At 40.2% G+C, this 24,864-nt stretch overlaps 1 protein-coding gene across 10 annotated transcripts in view; it reads left to right on the forward strand.

Moving 5' to 3' along the window:
- ZNF423 (zinc finger protein 423) overlaps window positions 1–24,523 on the forward strand; it is a 324,001-nt gene extending 299,478 nt beyond the window's left edge. For all 10 annotated transcript variants that reach the window (XM_038368894.2, XM_038368895.2, XM_038368893.2 and 7 more), the window contains one exon: window positions 23,901–24,523. In XM_038368894.2, coding sequence (XP_038224822.1) covers window positions 23,901–23,930 — 30 coding nt within the window. In that variant the 3' untranslated portion in view covers window positions 23,931–24,523. The remainder of the gene's footprint in view (window positions 1–23,900) is intronic.
- The last annotated feature ends 341 nt before the right edge of the window (window positions 24,524–24,864 follow it).

Consider the following 24,864-nt stretch of genomic DNA (forward strand, 5'->3'; position numbering starts at 1 on the left):
GATTTCAGTGGGCTTTGGATTAGGCTCTAAAACGGCTTCCTTAAAGGGGAAAAAATAATCTGTCTTCGCATATATAATGGAGGGTAGTATCAGTTAAATATCTGATATGTCCTCCAGAGAGGGGATATATCCCGCCCCTGTTAATGGAACTACTCGATCTAATAAATCTCTCATTCCTATGATGCTAATAATTTAGGCTTGATTGTAGGTTTGTCTAACTGGGCCAGATAAGGTAGTGTAGCTGTGTAGCCACATCAGTTTTCCTTTGATTGTGTCTCTGGGTACAGCAGGAGATCAGGGTAAGGAGTGGAGGGAAGTCATGGCTCCCCCGCAATCCAGCAGCCAATGGAGCTGGCTGGGTATTAGTGGGGGACCAGGCTTTGCCCTGAGAAGAACTGCAGCAAAGTTCCTGCTGCCATCCAGAGCAAGAGGGTAGGAATTGAGCCTCTCAGAAGCCCAGTTTCTTCCTCTGGGAGCATCACAGCTGCATTCTGCCCCCTTCTTAGGGCTGAACCTAAAAGCTCAACTTAGCCCTTAGTAATCAGTGCACAAATATAAGTGTTACAAAATCTAGGTTCTGTTCCCGGCTTTATCATTTCGCTCTGTCCCCTTGGGCATTTAATATCTCTGTTTCAGGTTTGGATAATGGGGGTAATAGTACTTACCTACTTCTCAGTGCTGTGGTGAGGCTTAATTAAACATTTTTTAAAATGCTATGATATCCTCTTCCAAACGGCCCTCTCCATAGATGCAAACATTTCAGAAATTGAGACTAAAGTTCCCAGTTGCATCAGTGATGTAAACCCAGGCCTGAATTGTTTGAGGAGGTTTCACAAAACACCTGGTTGAAGTACTGTTTGCTCAAAAAAAAAAATTGACACCATCCTAGAACCTTAGCTGTGACTGTGGCAAAAAAGTAGCACTTTCCTTTATGATCTCTGTGCTGTGTTTTACAGTTTGTGCTTGGCTTAGATATTAAATCCCAGGAGTCTCTTTCTGGAAACAGTCCATAATAAATTCTTTCTTAATTTGGTGGAAGGCATTAATTAATTCAGTACATAATTTTGCTGTTTTTTCAGGTGAGGTGTGTGTTTCTTTAAAACAGAAATCCCATCTTTGTCTTTCAGCTATTGGTGGGCTCTCTAAGACCTAGCAATTCATACATTTTTCCAGAACATCAGTCTTCCTCTAAAATCAGAAAAATGAACCAGACAGTACTGTAGCAGACTTGGTTAGTGTTAAAACAAGTTGATTAGTGAATGTGCTTGGAGCGTTTTTAATGTTTAATCATTATTAGTTATAAAACTAATAAATTACAAGAAAACAAGACCCATTCCAGTCATATCACTGGGCTTTCAGTCAGATAATTATAACTAACAATAATTAAAAATTAAAAGTGCTTTAGGCACATACCCATCATACTTAGTCTGTCTGACTGCACATCCTTTATGTATTGCAAAAAAGGAAGTTCTGCTTGTGGTATATTGTCAGGATTGGAAAAAAAAACTGTCGTTAGGTCTCTGCTTTTTAGAATGCAGGTATATGGTCAGTTGAGGAGGAATATGTCATTGGCTCCAAATACTTACTTTGGTGTGGGTGAAACCTATTATTAATTTCCACATTTAAGAAATATGGGCACGAGTTATTGAGGAGTATACTTATTGGCTCTGTACCAACTAATAAGTAACTTTTATATTAGTAGTCACCGTGCTTGGCGTCTAGAATCTATTCCTAGTACTGAAACCAAGAGTGCTTGCCACTATGCCCCTCATTGTGGCCTGGCAGTATGCTTTTGTCATGGAACAAGACATTACATTTTCTGTGTGCACATCTGTTGTCAAGAAGGTAATCTGCGCTGAAGATGATGGACTGACTTGACATGTTCAGAGAAAACATTGACATCCAAGCACTGATTGACTGCTTCTCCAGAAAGGTGCATAACTTGTTCCATATGTTATTTAATGCATTCTGTCTTGCTTTCTGGGGTTTTTTTGTGTGCTGCCAATAGAGTCTGTCTTCCAGTTATAAGTGAAAGAAGAGGCCTGGCTTTGTGTCTTAGAATAAAACCTCATATCCCGGCTCATATCCCAGTTCCCCTCCAAAATCTGTTGCTTCAGTTTCTGTTCCTTTGTTCTCACTCAGTACGGTGAATCAAGTAGGCATCGTTGGGTGCCACTGCAACTCCAAGGATAGGGGATGGAGTCTAACATACTTCCTCTTCAATCTCTGAGATGACAGCTTTGATTTATTTTATCACTTGAATGGTAACATCTTAGGAAAATGAATGTACAGAGTAAGTGAATAAGTAAATGGATGCCTAATGACCTCTCTGGCAACAGCAGGGGTCAATGGCAGGAGTCTTGGAACAAACAGATCATGTATTGCCTGTTCACTGTCCTTTCCCCCTTTTAGCTGTGAACAGAGAAGGTTGCAGAGAACTTGAATTGTCTTGTGTCTTGATTTGGTTAAGGAACACATCCTTTAGTTACTCAAAGAAGATTCTGATCAGCATATCAAAAATCTGCATCTGCATTATATGGCATTTCCTGTGTCATTTTAGCAAGATCCAGTGTGAGCTCTCAGGCTAACAAAGATTCACCTGAGACTGAGCTTGGAAATTACTGGTATTTCAGCAGTCTGTTCTGTACCATAAAAAGTCCCTCTGCTTAAAATACCGTTAATGCTATCGTGTGACTCACCCTGGCTAACAAAGTGTACATAACTTCACGTTAGCACGTGGAGAATACCCAGCAGTGATGCAGAGTGAAAGAAAAGGGTGTCAGGTGAAAGCCATCGGTTGAGTCATTAATGCACTGAAGTGCACCCAAGTGTCAACATGTGTGATCAAGTGTAAGGAGGCATGTAGTTCCAATGTGGCAGTGCTGGCAGAGAGAAGGGACTTCCTACAGGAGAGATGGCACTTGGAACTGCTATTTAGGCTGCCCATCTAAACCTATTGTTGCCTGTCATCTATGCCCTAGGGCAAGGGTCCAACCAACTTTTGAGCAGGCACCATGCCATCCTAACAGATGGCCATGAGTGTAAGCAGCCAAGAGACAATGTATATGCATCAGTTATATTTACTGAAAGCACAGTCCCTTGTCAGAAACATCCAAATGACAATTCTGAGCTTAGATGCCTTTAGTTAAAGGAATATGGAATTGCAAATCTGACTCTAAGCGAGAATAATTTATATATGTTGCAAAGTAAACCCTATGACAGACAACTGTGTGTATGGTTATATATATACACGCACATGCACACCCTAGACAAATGTGTTGGATACAGCTTCCAGTTCAAGGGCTCTATCATGATATTCACAACTCTCCTGGAAAGTTACCCTAAGTACCTGAAAGATCTCCTTTCCCTCTGTGATCATGGCCTCCAGTGACAGCTGTGTTCCACTAGAACTATGAAACTGCCAACCAAGGAGAGAGGCACAGGAGCTCTGGAAAGAGAACTTTCACAGGAGCTGGACCTAGACTATATAATTCAGTGCCACAAGGGATAATCGTGTTCATGGATCTAAACACTTCAAGAACTAAGTGCAAAATTCGTCTGTTTGGTTTTCCCTTACAAACACACATGCCTCTTTCCAATACTACAGTGAGGGAGACCATGTGCTTATTTAGATAGGTGGGGGGGGGGTGTAATAAATTCATCTAGCTCAGAGCTAGATTTGAGTTTCCACATCCCTTTTACTAAAGGGATTTCATATATATGACAGAAAAAGAATAATATGATTGATGGGAAAGAGTCTTATTTTATTTTTAAATCGTTGCTTACCCAAAAACCTATAATTGATGTACTCCTAACATATATCCTGGGGAAAGCGTGCCTGCATACTCTAAAGGTTTTTTTCCTTTGATAACTTATGGACGCTGTTTGAATAGAACTTGGTAGTGCTCTTGAAATAAGTGTTTTAAAGAAACCTTTAAATAAACAATTCTGTACTCATATCAGTGGAATAAGGATCCATTCATACTGCATGAAAATAAATAAATAAATCAGGTGTGTTTCACTTCCAGGTATACTAATGTCTTCCCATCTTGTTGGAACTAGAGTACATTGGACTGTTTTACTATTAAATATCCATTCATGACCAAATGGAGATGGCCCAGGAGAAGAAATGAAAGGTGGATTTTTTTTTCTGGAAGACCAGATTGCACTCTCTGGTCTGGCAATAACAATTACTAATGACATTTAGAGAGCAATTAACTATGAGAAATGCAAGGTGGCATTTCAGTGGTGCCAGTCAGTAACATTGCTTCAGAGCTCACAGGAGAGAGGAGAAAAAGTTTATGGATGGAAAATTAATTTTGTTATGTCAACAATTAACCAACACCTTTTCTTCACTCTTTACCACATTATCACAAATTACAAGTGTGACAGAATATAGCAGCTCAGCAGAGGAATGAAATGGTACTTTAAAAGCCATGCTCCTAGAGACAGTTTCACAAGCCTGTGTTTCATTCCACTTTGTTCAACAACGAATGATAGCATTGGAAATCAGACTGACTGGGGAGTAAGAATTAGCTCTTGACTCTGTAGGGACAAATATTATCAGTCATCATCATCAATACCAGCGGTTTTCAGACTTTGTAAGCTGATCCCCCCCCTTTGAGTTACGGTTTTTGGTTGTGCCCTCCCAACCTAGACAAAAATAGACACAATACCTTCCCTGCTGCTCTCGGGTCTTCAGGGTGTGGCAAGACCCATGCAACAGTCTCTGGGCGTGGAGGATGCTGGGAGCGGAAAGTGGCGCAGCCGCAGCAGATGTTGACACTGACCCACAGGCTGGGTGACCCACTGAGGTGAGTCAGGAGGTGGAGCTGGTGCTCCCACCCCGCCATGGAGGGCTGTCCAAAGCCTTGCTTGGCATTGTGCTTGCCTCCCTGAACATTCCTCTGGATCCCCCTGAGGGGTGGGGGGAAGCACGCCCCGCAGTTTGAAAATCTCTGATCTATACAAAAAATGACCGTATAGTTCTGCAGCACCTTCTATCTGCAGATCTGAGAGTGTTTTACAAACACTAATGAATTAAATTTCTCAGCACCTTCCCTAGGTCAATGTTATCCCCATTTTACAAATCAGGGTGGCAGTTAAGTATCTTTCTCAAACCCACTGAGGAATTTTTTTGGCAGAGTAGACATAGACCCAGATCCTTTAACTTCCAGGCCTGTATGTTAATCATAAGGTCATCATCTTGCTCTATGGGTCAAATAATACCTGCCTCTACATGGAACCCCTTTTCCTGCTTCGTCGATTGCACATTCACACAGGAGACACCCATTACCCATAGCGGAACTGTGGGTGATAGGTGCCGGTGAGACTGTGGGGATGACAGCTGGCACCTGCTGCTGGTGAGGGGACTAGCTTGATAAAACTGTGAAGAAGCACTGACTAGTCCATTTAAAGGAGAAGCAGGTCCTGGTACCCTGTGCTCTCCCTCCAGTACTCAGGAGTAGTATGGCTTACAGATCCATAATACTTTCTGGTACTGATACTCAGGCAGTGCACCTCCTCCCCTTTCCCAGCATGGAGGTGTTTTGTCAGAGCCCTACTTTAGTCCTAGACTATATTTCAAGTAGCAAATTCTTCAGACCTGCAATTAGATGATTTCTAATAAAACTGAGCTGCTGTTTTTTCTCCAAATTTCTACAAATTCTCCTCCTGTGTCTACACCTCTGTCCATCCAGTGGGGGAAAGGAGAGGGGATATCTAACAAAGCCGCTGCAGTGATTTTCTGTTGCTTTCCTGGCTACTGTAACAAATAGCTTGTGGTCTAATAGTTGATTAGTTCTGGTTCCTCCTGTAGGTGTCGTTATAGTCTTAAAAAATTATTTGAGATTTTTAAAGGATCATGGAGTTGTACATTTGAAGGGGCAGAACATACGCATAATTTAAGGAACTACTGGAGCTTGTTCCACCTCTCTGGTTAAATAGCTCATGGAAACTGGTATGTAGCATGCTTTTGAAAGAGCAGTCCCTTCATTTGCTTGCTGCTAGAGCAAAACTAGGTTGCTTGTCCAGACATAACAATATATGCCTGAGTGTTTTCACAAGAAACGTCTAGATCATTACATATAATAGGTCTCAGCTGCAGTTTTGATCACTGAAGCATGCACACAATTCATCACAGCAAATTAGGTACGTCTTTGTAACTTATCTTTCTGCAATTTGCTGGCACTTTTGGAGAGCTGAAACTTATATTGTATGTGCTGCAGAAGACATTTCAGATCAAATATGCTGTGTTTATTGTAGGAGAACAAGGATTCATTAATAACAAAAACATGGAGCATTCTGTGTTTCTGTTCCAGCATCTTGCAGAACCAGCCGTAGTACCAGCAGAGATCCCTGGCCACATTCATTATTTATCTATTTTAGTGAATTTCTTGTCTTCAGTAAAAGAGATGTAAGCTTGAACATATCAGATTATTTGTGCCAAGACCTATACTATAGCCCTTTCAGGAAACCCGAGGCATCCTTCATTCTAAAATCATTACACAGGCCATTTATCTGATTGGCTTTTGTCCTGTCTGACTTACTAAAATGTTACTTGTTCTTTAAAAAGCTCAATTTGACCTTTTTAAAAGAAAAGGCACTTGCTATTTTTATTTTTATTTTACTTATTTATTTATTTTTGCCAAGTGAACCAAAACCAAACCTTACATCACTGGAAATAGACATTCAAAAGTCTCACAGGTATTGAAAAGCATTAGCTTTATTTCTAGAATAGGACAGATGCTGGTCGACTTGGAATTACATTTTAGTGGATTCATCAGTATCAGTCAATAGTCAGTCTGTATGCAAATAGATATGTTTGAAATAGTTAATATGAATGTATCCTCTGGATTTTTTACAGTAGCATTCAGACCAGCAGTATTTGAACTTCTGGTTTGGGTTTGTTTTTGTTTTGTTCTTTTTGGGAGAGATGAGGGAAATATTGGTTGTGTTCATAATTGCAGGGCTTTCCGATGTATAATAAGGTTCTTGGTGTTCAAATATACAGATATGTTGCTGACTTAAAAGCAAGATGGCAAAATATTCTAGAAGAAATTCCTAACACTGCTGCAGGAAAAAATAAACATCTCAATCTCAACATAGCTAAATCCCGGTGGACTGAGAAAAAACTTTTCGGGGCCAGGTATTTTTAACTCTGTGTATGAAACTGATACACACATACCTAGATATTTGCATCTATTATCAACTGCCCCGTAATTTGGTTTTATTTCTTCCAATAGAATTTAAGGTTAATAGTTAACACTACAACACATTAAACCTCCACCTCCCAAAATTAAAAGTGCTATTATGCTACTGTAGACTCTACTATGTGGTATCGTTAGGGTTTGGGATTTTATTTAAATCTGAAATTTATATCCTGGAGAAATTAAATGATTTGATTTAAAAACAGCTGGAGGGAGGGAAAACACTGTTTGTTTTGTCCTCTATATTATTTTTCCCCATCAGATAATAAGTTTATGGCAACCATCTTCTTTATCCCAACACACTTTGAAAATAATATGTGTGTTTTAGCTTTGAGGCCTAAACTTGACACAGAAAATCCTGGATTGATCTCAGTCATCCTGATATTTCCTAATGCTGTGATGGTCATGGGGATTTAAGATACCTTTACAATTAGAAAGTATTATAAAAATAGTTGCATTTAAAAACTAAAAGGCTTTGGGGGTATCTCTGCACTGGCTAGCAAAGACTTGGGTTTGAACGCCAGGCTCTGGCTCCCCAAGCTTTCATGACATGAGACTGCTATGGAAATAACATATTCATCCCTGGATGCTGGGCCGAGAAGACAAAAAAGGAGTGCCTTGCCTTGTGTCACATTGCTCAGCAGCAGCCTCGCCATCTGATTTAAAGAGTACAGACTGCCTTCAAAGAAGATCCTAGCCAGTTCTCATTGTTTGGAAGGATGGTAGCTGTAGTATAGGCCTCCATGGTGAGCTGTGTGAAGCAGGCATGGTGGGAGGTCAGGAAGAAGGGTAATCTGATAGTTAGGGTCACAGAGAACAAAAGGAGGTGGAGCAGTTAAAAAGTTGCTCGGTAACTTGCTTTTTTACCTCTGGGTTTGTATTTAGCCAGTGGAGTTGTTTCAACATTGATGTTTTTGCCACCAAAGCTCTGTCAGTCTTTCCATTTTAACCATCTATTTTCGGACAGTTTTAATATACCCATAGACATACTGTATCATCAGATTAAAACTGGAGCCATCCCAGAGCAATACACTTTTTTGAAAGTAACTTTAAATAGTTTGAAAGTGTTTGCAAAATATGCTTATAAAATACTGTTTCTTTGTTGTCACAAAATACATTTGGGGAAGAAATAGTTCTGTGTGATGCTTGGATCTGGTGGGCGGAGTGAGGGAATAGAAAAGCAGAAATAGTGCAGGAAACATAGTTTGCTTGAAGATTGTGCTTACTCTGCATTGTCTGGTTTCCTTAAACAAAAATGGCCTGGGAATGCTTAGTATACAGGCTTGGTGCATATGTGCAATGACCCGGATTTATACGATAAACTCTAATGGACTGATAGGTAACAACTTGCTCTGTCTTTGCAAGTTTTAAAATTAATGGAATGCTTAGCAATATTCTATATGACATATACTTAACCAACACAGAATTGTTGTAAGATCTCCACAGGACATGGATCGTTTTAGATAGAGAATACACAACTGGAATTTGGATATAAATGCAAATTATATATATATATATATATATATATATATATATATATATATATATACTCTCTTGTTCCTCACACCTGTTTAGAGCTTATTGTGTTAGTAGTGATTGGTTTTTAAAATAAAGCGGCTATCATGAAGAAATCAGCTTTTCCGAAGAGTAACAAGAGTAACATGAAGAAAAGGAGTACGGGTGGCACCTTAGAGACTAACAAATTTATTAGAGCATAAGCTTTCGTGAGCTACAGCTCACTTCATCGGATGCATTTGGTGGAAAAAACAGAGGAGAGATTTATATACACACACACAGAGAACATGAAACAATGGGTTTATCATACATACTGTAAGGAGAGTGATCACTTAAGATAAGCCATCACCAGCAGCAGGGGGGGAAAGGAGGAAAACCTTTCATGGTGACAAGCAAGGTAGGCTAATTCCAGCAGTTAACAAGAATATCAGAGGAACAGTGGGGGGTGGGGTGGGAGGGAGAAATACCAGGGGGAAATAGTTTTACTTTGTGTAATGACTCATCCATTCCCAGTCTCTATTCAAGCCTAAGTTAATGGTATCCAGTTTGCAAATTAATTCCAATTCAGCAGTCTCTCGTTGGAGTCTGTTTTTGAAGCTTTTTTGTTGAAGTATAGCCACTCTAAGATCTGTGATCGAGTGACCAGAGAGATTGAAGTGTTCTCCAACTGGTTTTTGAATGTTATAATTCTTGACGTCTGATTTATGTCCATTCATTCTTTTACATAGAGACTGTCCAGTTTGGCCAATGTACATGGCAGAGGGGCATTGCTGGCACATGATGGCATATATCACATTGGTAGATGCGCAGGTGAAGGAGCCTCTGATAGTGTGGCTGATGTGATTAGGCCCTACGATGGTATCCCCTGAATAGATATGTGGACAGAGTTGGCAACGGGCTTTGTTGCAAGGATAGGTTCCTGGGTTAGTGGTTCTGTTGTGTGGTGTGTGGTTGCTGGTGAGTATTTGCTTCAGATTGGGGGGCTGTCTGTAAGCAAGGACTGGTCTGTCTCCCAAGATCTGTGAGAGTGATGGCTCGTCCTTCAGGATAGGTTGTAGATCCTTGATGATGCGTTGGAGAGGTTTTAGTTGGGGGCTGAAGGTGATGGCTAGTGGAGTTCTGTTGTTTTCTTTGTTGGGCCTGTCCTGTAGTAGGTGACTTCTGGGTACTCTTCTGGCTCTGTCAATCTGTTTCTTCACTTCAGCAGGTGGGTATTGTAGTTGTAGGAATGCATGATAGAGATCTTGTAGGTGTTTGTCTCTGTCTGAGGGGTTGGAGCAAATGCGGTTATATCGTAGCGCTTGGCTGTAGACAATGGATCGAGTGGTATGATCTGGATGAAAGCTAGAGGCATGTAGGTAGGAATAGCGGTCAGTAGGTTTCCGATATAGGGTGGTGGTTATGTGACCATCGCTTATTAGCACCGTAGTGTCCAGGAAGTGGATCTCTTGTGTGGACTGGTCCAGGCTGAGGTTGATGGTGGGATGGAAACTGTTGAAATCATGGTGGAATTCCTCAAGAGCTTCTTTTCCATGGGTCCAGATGATGAAGATGTCATCAATGTAGCGCAAGTAGAGTAGGGGCATTAGGGGACGAGAGCTGAGGAAGCGTTGTTCTAAGTCAGCCATAAAAATGTTGGCATACTGTGGGGCCATGCGGGTACCCATCGCAGTGCCGCTGATTTGAAGGTATACATTGTCACCAAATGTGAAATAGTTATGGGTCAGGACAAAGTCACAAAGTTCAGCCACCAGGTTAGCCGTGACAGTATCGGGGATACTGTTCCTGACGGCTCGTAGTCCATCTTTGTGTGGAATGTTGGTGTAGAGGGCTTCTACATCCATAGTGGCTAGGATGGTGTTTTTAGGAAGATCACCAATGGACTGTAGTTTCCTCAGGAAATCGGTGGTGTCTCGAAGATAGCTGGGAGTGCTGGTAATGAAGGGCCTGAGGAGGGAGTCTACATAGCCAGACAATCCTGCTGTCAGGGTGCCAATGCCTGAGATGATGGGGCGTCCAGGATTTCCAGGTTTATGGATCTTGGGTAGCAGATAGAATACCCCAGGTCGGGGCTCCAGGGGTGTGTCTGTGCGGATTTGTTCTTGTGCTTTTTCAGGGAGTTTCTTGAGCAAATGCTGTACTTTCTTTTGGTAACTCTCAGTGGGATCAGAGGGTAATGGCTTGTAGAAAGTGGTGTTGGAGAGCTGCCTAGTAGCCTCTTGTTCATACTCCGACCTATTCATGATGACGACAGCACCTCCTTTGTCAGCCTTTTTGATTATGATGTCAGAGTTGTTTCTGAGGCTGTGGATGGCACTGTGTTCTGCATGGCTGAGGTTATGGGGTAAGCGATGCTGCTTTTCCACAATTTCAGCTCGTGGACGTCGGCGGAAGCAGTCTATGTAGAAATCCAGGCTGCTGTTTCGACCTTCAGGAGGAGTCCACCCAGAATCCTTCTTTTTGTAGTGTTGGCAGGAAGGTCTCTGTGGGTTAATATGTTGGTCAGAGGTGTGTTGGAAATATTCCTTGAGTCTGAGACGTCGAAAATAGGATTCTAGGTCACCACAGAACTGTGTCATGTTCGTGGGGGTGGAGGGGCAAAAGGAGAGGCCCCGAGATAGGACAGATTCTTCTGCTGGGCTAAGAGTATAGTTGGATAGATTAACAATATTGCTGGGTGGGTTACGGGAACCATTGTTGTGGCCCCTTGTGGCATATAGTAGTTTAGATAGCTTAGTGTCCTTTTTCTTTTGTAGAGAAGCAAAGTGTGTTTTGTAAATGGCTTGTCTAGTTTTTGTAAAGTCCAGCCACGAGGAAGTTTGTGTGGAAGGTTGGTTCTTTATGAGAGTATCCAGTTTTGAGAGCTCATTCTTAATCTTTCCCTGTTTGCTGTAGAGGATGTTGATCAGGTGGTTCCGCAGTTTCTTTGAGAGTGTGTGGCACAAGCTGTCAGCATAGTCTGTGTGGTATGTAGATTGTAATGGATTTTTTACCTTCAGTCCTTTCGGTATGATGTCCATCTGTTTGCATTTGGAGAGGAAGATGATGTCTGTCTGTATCTGTGCGAGTTTTTTCATGAAGTTGACAGATTTCCACTCTATACGGCTAAATTCAGTGCCTTGCATAATCACAGGTTTCAGAGTAGCAGCCGTGTTAGTCTGTATTCGCAAAAAGAAAAGGAGTACGGGTGGCACCTTAGAGACTAACAAATTTATTAGAGCATAAGCTTTCGTGAGCTACAGCTCACTTCATTGGATGCATTTGGTGGAAAAAACAGAGGAGAGATCCATTGTCTACAGCCAAGCGCTACGATATAACCGCATTTGCTCCAACCCCTCAGACAGAGACAAACACCTACAAGATCTCTATCATGCATTCCTACAACTACAATACCCACCTGCTGAAGTGAAGAAACAGATTGACAGAGCCAGAAGAGTACCCAGAAGTCACCTACTACAGGACAGGCCCAACAAAGAAAACAACAGAACGCCACTAGCCATCACCTTCAGCCCCCAACTAAAACCTCTCCAATGCATCATCAAGGATCTACAACCTATCCTGAAGGACGAGCCATCACTCTCACAGATCTTGGGAGACAGACCAGTCCTTGCTTACAGACAGCCCCCCAATTTGAAGCAAATACTCACCAGCAACCACACACCACACAACAGAACCACTAACCCAGGAACCTATCCTTGCAACAAAGCCCGTTGCCAACTCTGTCCACATATCTATTCAGGGGATACCATCGTAGGGCCTAATCACATCAGCCACACTATCAGAGGCTCCTTCACCTGCGCATCTACCAATGTGATATATGCCATCATGTGCCAGCAATGCCCCTCTGCCATGTACATTGGCCAAACTGGACAGTCTCTACGTAAAAGAATGAATGGACATAAATCAGACGTCAAGAATTATAACATTCAAAAACCAGTTGGAGAACACTTCAATCTCTCTGGTCACTCGATCACAGATCTTAGAGTGGCTATACTTCAACAAAAAAGCTTCAAAAACAGACTCCAACGAGAGACTGCTGAATTGGAATTAATTTGCAAACTGGATACCATTAACTTAGGCTTGAATAGAGACTGGGAATGGATGAGTCATTACACAAAGTAAAACTATTTCCCCCTGGTATTTCTCCCTCCCACCCCACCCCCCACTGTTCCTCTGATATTCTTGTTAACTGCTGGAATTAGCCTACCTTGCTTGTCACCATGAAAGGTTTTCCTCCTTTCCCCCCCCTGCTGCTGGTGATGGCTTATCTTAAGTGATCACTCTCCTTACAGTATGTATGATAAACCCATTGTTTCATGTTCTCTGTGTGTGTGTATATAAATCTCTCCTCTGTTTTTTCCACCAAATGCATCCGATGAAGTGAGCTGTAGCTCACGAAAGCTTATGCTCTAATAAATTTGTTAGTCTCTAAGGTGCCACCCGTACTCCTTTTCTTTTTGCGAATACAGACTAACACGGCTGCTACTCTGAAAAGAGTAACATGGTAACTTGACAGTGTTAGTTGGAAAAATGGACCTTTTCAAGGATACAATTGTACATAGCTTTTGTGCCATCTTGTCACACATTCCATCAAGACGATATCTCATCACTGTTTTGTCTTGTGGTGTCTTGGTGGGGACATCTTGTCTCAGAAATATTTTGGCCCCATTATTAAACACACGTGAACAAGTCCTGCTTGCCTTATTCACACAAGTAGCCCCTTTGAGTTCATTTGTCTGAATTAGGCAAACAGAATGCTGATCACAATTATGCTTGTAGGTTTCTATATCCATCCTGCACATACACTAGTGGAGAGGAGGCATGTAAAGTACTTTATGGACTGAGGCCTTGTTATTTGGTAGCATACAGACTTTTCTATTAGGGGAAGTTTACGTGAGACCTTCTAAATTAGAAACCTGCAATTGTGCTTAATTGTAATAAAAGAGCCAATATATCCAAGATGATGCATCACATCAAATATAACAATACATGCATACCAAATTATATAGATTCATGTTTATCTGCCTTCAAGAAAAATGAATCCATGATCCAAGTCAATGCAGTCTGTCATATCAATATTCCATTAGATGGAGATTTAATTTAATTGCTGCTTTTAAAAAAGTTGCAGATGAAGGAACTGTGATGTTTTATAGCCTCAGTGTAAGTGGACATAACTCTTTTGAAGTCAGTGCTCTTGCACCTGTTTGTTCAAGTGCTGAATTTGTCCCAGTGGGTCAAATTCTGAAGTTCTTATTCAGACTAAATTCCCATTGACATCAGTGAGGATATTGCCTGAGTGAAAACTGTAGAATTTGTCTCTTTAACATTGTTTGTGACCAAATAAAATAAATGTGTTAAAATTCACAGTTGAGGCTAAAACTCTGTTCCTTATCCTCATCTTCAGCTAAACTGTACCTAAGATTTGCAGCAAATGAGCTACAGTAAAATCAGTTGCTGTTCAGCCACTCCTATGATACCAAGGAACAACTGAACAGGTTAAGAGTACCGTTTTAGGTTCAATGCTGCATTTCCTGGCATTTGCTGGTTTTTATTCCCATAGAAATGTACCTTCAGCACAGCTGTGCATTTGTCTATTTGTCTGTGCATTTCAACTGATGAGTTTAAAAGGTTCTATGTATAATGTTTTCCCCCTGCTATAAGTGTGGGCATAGTGTGGGGAGGGTCGAGTGGCATTATCCCTCAAACTGCAAGCCTCGGAGAGGCGCAGAATTTGCTGCCCCCGACATGCGGCCCATTGGTCTGACTGGAGCTCCCCCCCTCCCCCCCGTCCCATACAGAAGTCAAACTATGCCTATGGCTGTAAGTCTTTTTAGAATAAAAGGAATATACGAGCACTGGTCTCAGCTAAATCTGAGATTATAGACCAATTTACAGAATTACTGCATGTGTGAAAAGATCTGCCACAAAGAGTACTGTATTGATGATGCCAGCCCTCAAAGAAATGAACAATTAACTGGCTTCAGCAATGTAATTTGCCTTAGATCACAGAGACATTAACAAGATGTGCTTCAGATAGGTTTCAAATAAATCAACAAAGCTATGATCCACAGTGACATATTTTGGCAAACAATAGCTAACAAGGATTATAGGAAAATAGTTCCCTCCTCACAAATGATTTTGAAATACTGCGATGCAGAGTTGGACCTGTGAACGGATAAAAAGATCAGCATTGGAACTGCCACTGAAGTCTTTGGCATAGTGCAGTGAGAGGTGTTGTGTCTGTCTGTGTCTGTGACACTTTTAAGATGAGTGCATGGCCTTAATATATTAGAAAAGTTTTGAATTAAGATGTTGGGTTCATGAATACAATTTTGGAGGCTGGTTTCCTGTCTCAGCAACAAACAAGCAAACCAGGCACGTATGGCTGCATGTTTAGTAGATGAACTACTGTCTGTGCAGGCGTAGGAGCTGATGATTACAATGTGCGCAGTGGTGCTTGCCCACATAGCTAAGATCAGAAACCAGCTCTTTGTACGCGTAAGTATTCCTGAGGACTTCAGACATTGGTGAATAGGAGACATCAACTCCCCTAGAAAATTCTGGACTGTCCAAGTTGAGGTTACAGAGCCAACTCTTGTTCACAGAACAGTGTGCTGGGATTCTGTAGTCCCTTTTCTACACTTTGGATAAACAAAAACTCCAGTACTCAGTCAGATGGAAATGATGGGGAGGGGAGAGTAAGTGCAGGAGTTCTAAAAATAGTCCATTTTCATGTGCTTCTGACAATAGTAATTAAATGTGTACACCTCCCTTTACATGTAAGAAATGTAAGGTTCTTCCTACAGCTCTTTTTGATCTGCATGGCAAACTATAGACCGCAAATCACAGAGTCATTGGCAAATTTGCATTTGTGAGTAAAATTCTCAGGGGCACGCCGTCCCCTGAGACAAGTATTATTAGCTTCCTTGTTTCATTGGGTGCTTGAGTAAATCATAGTGTTTACGGCTAGTCTCTCTAACAGAAGGCTCTGGTTATCTCTTCATAGTGTATTCTCAAGTGGTCTTTATTTCCAAAGTGCTCTGGTAAAGAAATTTTCCCATGGGCTTCAGTTTACTTTTTCACAACAGAATTTTATCCAGGGTTTTTCTACCGAGCACATAGACTTTTTGGTGAAATATTTAATGGAATATGTGAGACTGAGCTAGGTTCAAACAAGTATTTGGAGGAGTTAATTTTTGATTATTTTGCCCTGCTTTTTTCTGAGCTTCCATAGAAGAAAACTGATGGATGAAAACTTTAGAAAGAAGGGATGCCACTATGTTGGCAGCCTAAATGGAACGTTGAAAATGTGATGGGTGAGGTGTCAAAGTCTGATTATTTACAAACAATCTGGATTGGAAGTTTTTGAAATTCATAAATCACTTAAGGTAATTGTGAATAAAATGATATTTTCCACCAGTTACAGCAAACACCACAGAGAAAGTAATAATGTGGTACTGAGAATAAAATGGAAAATGTCATCAAAATGCAAGAACATTGTTACAGCAAAATGAAAACAAGGTGAATATAGAGGTAAAGCAGGATAGGTAGAGAGGTGAAACACCACCAGATACTGAGACAAATGCACACCGGCCATTCAGGTACAAAATAAACATTATGAATAGTTACTTTTTCCTGTTTTCTTTTAGGATTTTTTAAGAAACCACTGTTATGTGCTGATACATTTCAATAAAGATTAAAACCATCATAGGAGGTAATGTTATCAAACGTAGATGGCAGACTCACGTGTATAGAATAAGGCTTTTGTCTTCTGTTAATATTTTATGAGTTCTGAATCCTTCCATTGACTACAGTCCATGAGCCTGATTCTGATCTCATTTATGCCACTCATACACTCAGCGGACCTATTGTAGGCTTACACTGGTGTAAGTAAGAGCAGAATCAAGCTGCTCTGTTCTGGTTACCTAGTATGCACAGAGATGTAGATGATAATTCAGATTGAGGGCCAGATTCACCTGGATGTAAACCAGAAGTAGTTCAATTTTCTGCTGGTACAACTGAGAGATGAATTTGGCCCTGAGGGTGCATAAACCTAGCAAAAAAAACCCCTTTAATTCTTATTTCTCATTTGAAATATTCAACTTTGCTTTTTAACTGGTGAAGATCCTCCAAACCTATTTTCTTGAGTTCAATAATTTGTAAAGGAGGGGCTTCTAATTGCATTCACTCAAGTGCAATCCAAAAGCGTGTTAACACTGCGACTGACTGACGTATGGCAAGTTATCAGATTTCTGAGATATGAAGGAAGCAGTAAAATAGGCAGACTTTTCCTTTCACAAAGGATATTCCACCTTTCGTTTGCCTCTACCACAATTTCAAGGAATTCTTCAAATGAAATGGGAACATGTGAACCTGTCTTGCCTGACAATTTTTTTATTGAGTGCCATGATGACTTGGAGTTCATTTGTTAGAAGCATTTTATATAGGCGGGAAACATCAGGGGAAAGGAAAGAAATAACACTGTATTTTCTGAAAAACAAAGATCTAAACACATATGTGTCACTGAATAAGAGTTACCTGAAAAAACTGGAAGGGGAATTAATACCTGGTTCTACAGGAAACATTGGTTACCACTATCAGTTTTAATGAAGTGTATTAACTAAATTATGTTCTGAGTATTCATTCAGCTCTGTTTATGGCACACTCTTGAGTACATTTACTGTTTGTCAGAAGTGCAAACTAGTGAACATATGAGGCTTTAAGACAGGCCATCTGTTAGTCTTAGACCCTTGGATAATTGTCAAACAGTTCTAAAAATAAGCACATACAAACTGCAAGGGGGTGCAAAGGTGATTTTTCTTTCGAGTATTATAGCACAGGGAGAACAGCAACCAAAAAAATAAAATAAAGCTATTCATTCTGTGATCAGATTTTTCTCTTCTGAGTGGTTTTCTGATTTTCCTCTGTGCTCTCTCTTGTTGGTATGACATCCCTGAATGCCTCTCAAGTTTAGGGTTAGTTCAATTTAAGGCTCATTGTTTTTCCACAGGGAGCGATAATCTCCAATGGTTGAGGCAAGGGTCTTCTTGTGTCCACTGTCTAAACTAATCTCTTTATAAAGTAAAGGCACAAAGATTTTGATCTTTATTGATGGATTGTTAATTGAAAAAAACCCATAATGTATAAAATACAAATACATAAAGAAAAATGACATTTTCTGAGAGTTTTGGATCATTTGGGGTTCAGACAGTACAACAAAGGTTGTGATTTAAAAAAAAAGACATTGCAGATGGTGCTTCCTAGATATTTAGACATCCTGGCTTGCTTTTGTTAGGACGTTTTTTTTTTTTTAAAGTTTCCAAGTGGGAACTTGTATGCGTTTGCATTGAGGAGCATGATTTACTGTTGACTGAACTGGAAGGTGAGGGTTTTTGTGCATGTGACTCTCACCAGCAGAACTGAATGCTGTTCAATAACTGATTCTTTTCTAGGTATTCTCCGACCCCTGTAATGCCATAAAGGGTAGATGAGGGAATGTGGAGAGTAAGGAGGTCTTCATATTGCTCTGCTAGTATCCTGCTCTATGATGGGTGGTGGTTGACTCTGAAAGGTGTCCTATGCAGTCCTTCTTGGCTACCAGGATGGTAGCATGAGGCCTCAAGCATTGGAGGAGAGAGAAGAAAATGGCAGGGGAAGAATCCATGAGGCTCTTACAGAGAACTGGAGGACTCTGTGGTTGGGAGAAATACAATAATTTATAGGCATTATCTTCCTAGATGTCACAAGATCATGCAGCATCAGTGTTCTTGCAGCATCAGTAGAGTAAACACTTCCAGTTTGTGTTGTTGCCTGTAACTACAGTGACTTCCATTTACCCTGACTCTGTGCAACCTGGTGTGCTGTCTGGCCAGATGATAATGTGTTCATCAGGTTGAATTAAAGAGATGTGTGGGCAGTAAAATACTTGCTATCCACTTATATTCAGAAATACCTAGGCATGCTCACATTCATGGGTATCCTTTGGGCTAAACACCTATAGAGTTTCATGTTGATGTTTGTTAAACAAATCTGTAATCTGCATAGTTCCTGTTGAAATGATTTGAGGAGAGGTTGCTGTTCATCTTAATGGGAGTTAGAGTGAGAGACTTTATAACCTTTAATCAGAGTCCCAGGCTGTGTATGAAACGGCTACGAGGCTTATGAATTTCACTCAAGAAGGGCACATATTTCCAGTCTTGTGCCATCTCTTCACCCCTGTACAACTGTTTGTCAGAAGTGTATATGCTTCTGTTTGTCAGAAGTCTTTTAGGTGTATATGCTCAAATGTATAGATATCTATAACAGCTTGTACGAAATACCTAAATACATAACAGATGCACAATGCCACCATAGACTGGATGTATTATGGCCTCAAACCATCATCACACCCCTTGCAGTTGCATTTTATTTTTTTCACCTGCTCCTGTGAAGTACACCTGTGACTTATTGGCAGGGAATTTGGTTGCAGTGTGGGAGACTCCCAGTCTGTGTGCCAGCCTTGTAGCTCTGCTCCACCGTAAGCTGCTTTTTTTGAGGTGGTTCTCCCAATCCTTATACAGCTTGTAAGAGCTTCTTTCTACTGCTCTAAGTTATCCTCTTTCGATGCTGTTTCCTTTCTTGTTGATAAAGTGCTCTGAAAATAGAGGTTGCTGTGCGAGTGCTTTGATTATAATGCACTTTGTACACATATGATAACAGACATGCTCATTCAAGGTGTGCTGCAAAGTTAACTTGAACCAACCACCAATGCAAGCACTGATGTCCCCAACTAACTATGCTGTGGGGAGCAATCACTATATGCATATATGCCAGTTAATCCTTACAGTAAATCTTTTTATTGTCCACAAAACTGGTCACCCAGTTCCAGAATGATTGGGGATGCCACAGCGAGTAGAAAACACCACATAAGCATTCAGGAACTCTTGGGGCCCAGGGACGATGCCCAGTTTTATCGGACGTGGCTTTCAGAATTGGCGTCAGTTAAATCACCCAACCTTCTCATATACTAAGGCAGTGACTTATCTTATCTTGATAGGCTATCTTAGTGCTGCTGCAGTTTTCCACTTGCCGTGATGTCTCAGAATGATGTATTCTGAGGTCTCGGTAGTGCACCATGTCCTGGCCAAAGGACTTAATGGGAGATGTAAAGAATAGCTTTTAATGGTTAGGTTTCAGAGTAGCAGCCGTGTTAGTCTGTATCCACAAAAAGAAAAGAAGGACTTGTGGCACCTTAGAGACTAACAAATTTATTTGAGCATAAACTTTCATGAGCAAGTGAGCTGTAGCTCACGAAAGCTTATGCTCAAATAAATTTGTTAATCTCTAAGGTGTCACAAGTACTCCTTTTCTTTTAATGGTTAGTTTATACATTATGCCCTAACCACCAAATGCACAAACCTACACATGCGCAAAGGGTATGCTTGGAAGATGCGGAAGATTTAGCACAATTGTCTGTGACTGCTTCAGTATTCTTTTGCAGGTCACCTTTAAAGTTGGGGCGGGAGGTTATGGTTTGTTTTATATTGTTTTTGGTAAAGTGTAACTTGCTGTGTTGGAAAAACCCTTTGAAGCAATCCTGATTCCCACTGCAGTTCTAATCCACCTCTCCATTGGTAGGAAATGAGAATTTTCACAGCTGGTCAACAAACTGTTACTTAGCAGAAGTATAGCAGTAATATTGATATATTGGGAAATATACAGTGTTCGCTGGCTTCAAATTTACACTTCTGCCTACCTGGTGTAATAGTTCAGTTTTAGTACAAAGGGATGCAATGAAAAGGGATCTCTACTAGCTAATTTAAGACGTGCTAATGGCTTTTCTTACTGCCTGTGCTTTATTTCTCTACCTCTTGTCCTTTTTTTCATTTATAATATGGTTAGCACATTTTCCCCAAAGGTCTGAAATAGATTTTGAAGTTGGTACTGATAAGGTTTAAATTGCTTTGGTCTGAAAATCTGGTCATCTTGGTACACTTGGTCTGTTGCCAGCTGTGGGCATGCAAAATGACTACCATCAAAAGATTTGAGCTCAAAAACATGTGATGATTGGATTAAAAATGTTCATGTTGGGGAACAAAGTTATAAAATACAAGGACTGAACGTAGCCAGTTTTTAGCATCACCAAAATGCAGAGGCAATAAGCCACAAACACTCACCTCAGGACTAGGCAGGAAAAAAAGAAATGTAATGTTACTGGTGAGTGGTAGTGCGGGTTGGAGGACGTAATGCTTTAACTGAATGGCTCACTTTTATGGTCTGAAACATATTTTAACAAGTAAAAATGTATATTGGAAATACAGAAGATGAGCACATTTTCATACGCCTTCCAAATATGCATCTGTGGTATTTGTAGGGTTAGCTATTAGCATGTACAGAAACCCCACAGTCAAGTACTCTCAGGCACTTGTGCATGCAAGTTTTATCCATTTCGCTTATGTAGATTCAGTTTTCTCATAGACGGAGGAAGGATTTAGTATACACAGACAGCTGTACCCATACATATTGTAAGGGCATTTTTGAGGCTCTTTACAAATTTGGCCTTATATGTTAACTGTTTGGTGCTGGGATTAGTCAGCATGTTAATTGCCTGTAATACATGTGAGGAGAAATGGGGAACAGCGCTTTCCCCAGGAAATCAAGATTTGCATTTGGAAAATGTATATCTGATCCATTCGACTGATAGCTTGTGTGTTATGTTCAGTATAGGAGTCTTTATTTGAAAGCAGATGACTTTGGCTCCGTACAGCTGCTGGTTTGCGGTATAATCTGTTTGCATCTTTGTATAGACTCTGCTCACCAAAACACTCTATTTTTTATATTAGATCTGTGGCAGAACATATCATTAACCCATGTTTGAAGAGGGAGGGTTCACAATGAATGCTTCATTATCAGATTTAGAGTCACATACCATTCCTTTATTGACCTGCCTGGTGTAATCAGTGCAGCAGCCACACAGATTTGAAATCATGTTTCCCTGTTTGTAGTCTGTGCGCCCTACATCTAGTGCTGATTGTGCATTATCTTTTAAATGACACTGCCTAAATAAGTATGGATTTGTCTACCATGAATAGTCCTTGCTTCGATTTGTGGATGGTAAACCTTTTTTGCATTTTTTTATTGGTATTGAGGGTGACCTAAAAATAGAATTACAATGAAGTGCACTAGAAATAGCCATGGTTAAAATGCTCAGCAACATGTTTGAACATGGGGATATCTGTGTATTCTTCAACTTTATAAAATAAAATCATTTCAATTGTCTTAATATGCAAGCTCATTTATTGGTGTTGCTGTTACCCTATACAGCTACATTTGTCCTATTACATAACTTTGTTACTTGCTGTTCCCTTTGTGAATAACATGCAGCACTGCAAAGGTTGTTCTTCTGTATGGTTGGTAATATCTCCATATTTAAAAAAAGTCACAAACTGTCAGATTTTATGCTTGGTTATGTTAAATCACTTAAAAGCAAAAAATATAGTTTCTTTTTACATTCCACAGATGTGATTCATAGTACATTAGTAAGCTTTCCATTTCTCTACACAGTAGTTTTGGTTATGGATCTCATATATTTTAGCTTAATTTGTTGCAATATTCAGGGCATGCAATAGCTATGCTATGGGCTATAGTTATGCTAAGCAAGCTGTCATTATTTTGCTATTTTATCAGGTTGTTTAATTCACAAAGTATCACCTTATGCATGTTTAAACTATAACACTTCCTCCTTTTCCTTAATCTTTTGTCATGTTGAAAGACTGATCATTGTGTAGAGTTTGGTAAGAATCTGCGTGCCACAATATCTATTGCTGATAACTTTTGACATGATTTAGAAACTCAACAGCACTTCTGACACCTTGTGGTCAGATATTGGGAGTGCACAGTTCAGAAAATAATACCAGCTTTAAATGGGGTCACTGCTACCTAGAGAGACTATGGCTGCGAATGGAAGGTTCATTAGTTAACTGTTTCCACAAGACAGTTTTCATTAGACAGATGCCATTGCCATAATGAAGTAGAGGACCCATTTGTTTCTGATTGAGATGTAACAGTAGATAATTTAGAAGGAACAGATGATTTATGAAAAGTTAAAATATCTTCATGTATTTGAAATACATTGTACATAAATAATTTAATTCAAAAGTAAGCTAGGGGTTTAGAAACTTTTCCTTTTTCTTTGGGAGACCTACATGGTTCTATTACTAGGCAGATAGAAATTAGTAAATTAAAACTAGCATGAAGTGAAATGTGTGAATTTTTCCTGGTAGGCATTGTGGCAAAATTTGAAAACATTTAGGCCCCAATCCTGCAAAGGCTTATGAACAAGTATACCTTTATTTGCACAAATTATCCTATTGATTACTCATGCAAATAAAGTTACGCTCATGCATGTTTGCAGGATTGGGGCTGTAGTATGCAAGCAAAATTTATGGGTATGTACTGCACTGAAAATACCGCTTTGAGATTGCTTCTGGATTTATTTGGCTTCTACACAAAGTGGCATGACTGGACTGTAATGTCTCCATCCTATGCTAAAAGAGCTGTTTGTGATTGCAGGTGGTGGTTACAGCTCTTCTAAAAAGGAGGACTGCTCACAAAGATGTGCAGCATAGTCTATTCTGTAAAGAGATTGAACTTCTGGGGGACATATCAAGCTTGTTCTCTGCAGTGTAAATTACCTTGTTGCCAAAACTAGTGGTTCAGCTGTTATTGCTGAAGTATTCCTTGGATTGCAAAGTGTGTGTCACAATCTGGTGTCTCTTTCTGCCAGTACTTCTACCAATGACTAGTGAGAATCAAGAGTAAAATATGGGAAGGGATGCCTCAGTGATACAGATTTGTTTTAATTGTTACAATTAAGTGAATAGCTGAAGGCAGATTCTTCTCGTGACGTGTTACCATTTTCTCTATATATATTGAAAATCTTAAAGGCTGTACTTGGCTGGTAGAAAAAAAATGTTTTTTCCTAAGTTCATGCCAGCATTAACAGATCTATCAGTACAAAGTGAATGTGTCATATTGGCAGCTGTTACTTATGAGTACTTTTTCTTTATTGCATTTTGTTTTGTAATAATTGAGAAGCTTTTATGTAGAACTCTGCATAAAGGGTAGTGAGTAGGAGGGTCTGGGCATGCTTTCTATTAGTCTGCCCCTCATGCATGTATCCTTTTTTCATCTTTCCAGAACCACACATTGAGTCAGCACGCACAGTGAGCCACTGGCACTACAGGACACCTCTCTGCAGAAGACTTGACGGAGGCACAGTGGGGAGGACCATTTGAACATTACATCCAATCAAAGTGTCATTTGCAACCCAGATGTAAAACTCTAATGATTTGGCCATGAGGCGCTGCTATTATAAGCAGCTGGAAATGAATATTAATGGAAGAGATTAAAAGTATTCCATGCTCAGTATTTTTTATTGTCCTGCTTCAGCTAGTGTACTTTAGAGCTTCTGCTTCTGACTGAATTTATAGTGTTAGATAAATCTGCTTTGATGCTGTTGCCCTTTGTTGCTTCTTGTATTATATGGATAGTTAAAGATTAGGTGTGATTTTTTTAACTGCTTTTTAATTGCAATTTTTGGTAATTGTGCATTGTGATGTGATGCTTGGCCATTGTCGGAATATTTCTTTTGAATTTTTTAATTAAAGACTAATGCTTTGATTGGATTTGCCAGTTCACCGGACAGTGATTAAAACTATGTAATGAATATAATTGGTTTCAGTGCAACTGGATGGTCTGCTTTATAAATGTGACTTAATCTGATTGCAATAACTAGTACAGTTCAATAAAGGGAATACATGCGATTAGTGTCAGAGCTTCAATGCATCTATCAGTACACGTTATGTCACTACCACCTGTACATGTGTGTCAGAGGACAAGAGTATAAAATAATTTGTTACCATACAAATGTAAACCCATGAAGTAACCAGAGCTTAATTTGTGCTAGAGCTTGCCAGGACTGAGCCCCAGCACTCTAGGCTTGGCAGTTCGCAGCCCTGACACCTCCGGGTTTGCAACATGAGTTATGAAAGTAAAACAATTGCTTGAGCCCCAGCACCTCTTTCATTACAAATTAAGCACTGGAAGTAACCCATGAAAAATGAAGCCTTGAGGAGTGCAAAACATATACTCTTGTAGTGAG

Source organism: Dermochelys coriacea, chromosome 12 (genome assembly GCF_009764565.3).
Source record: "Dermochelys coriacea isolate rDerCor1 chromosome 12, rDerCor1.pri.v4, whole genome shotgun sequence".
NCBI lineage: Eukaryota > Metazoa > Chordata > Testudines > Dermochelyidae > Dermochelys > Dermochelys coriacea.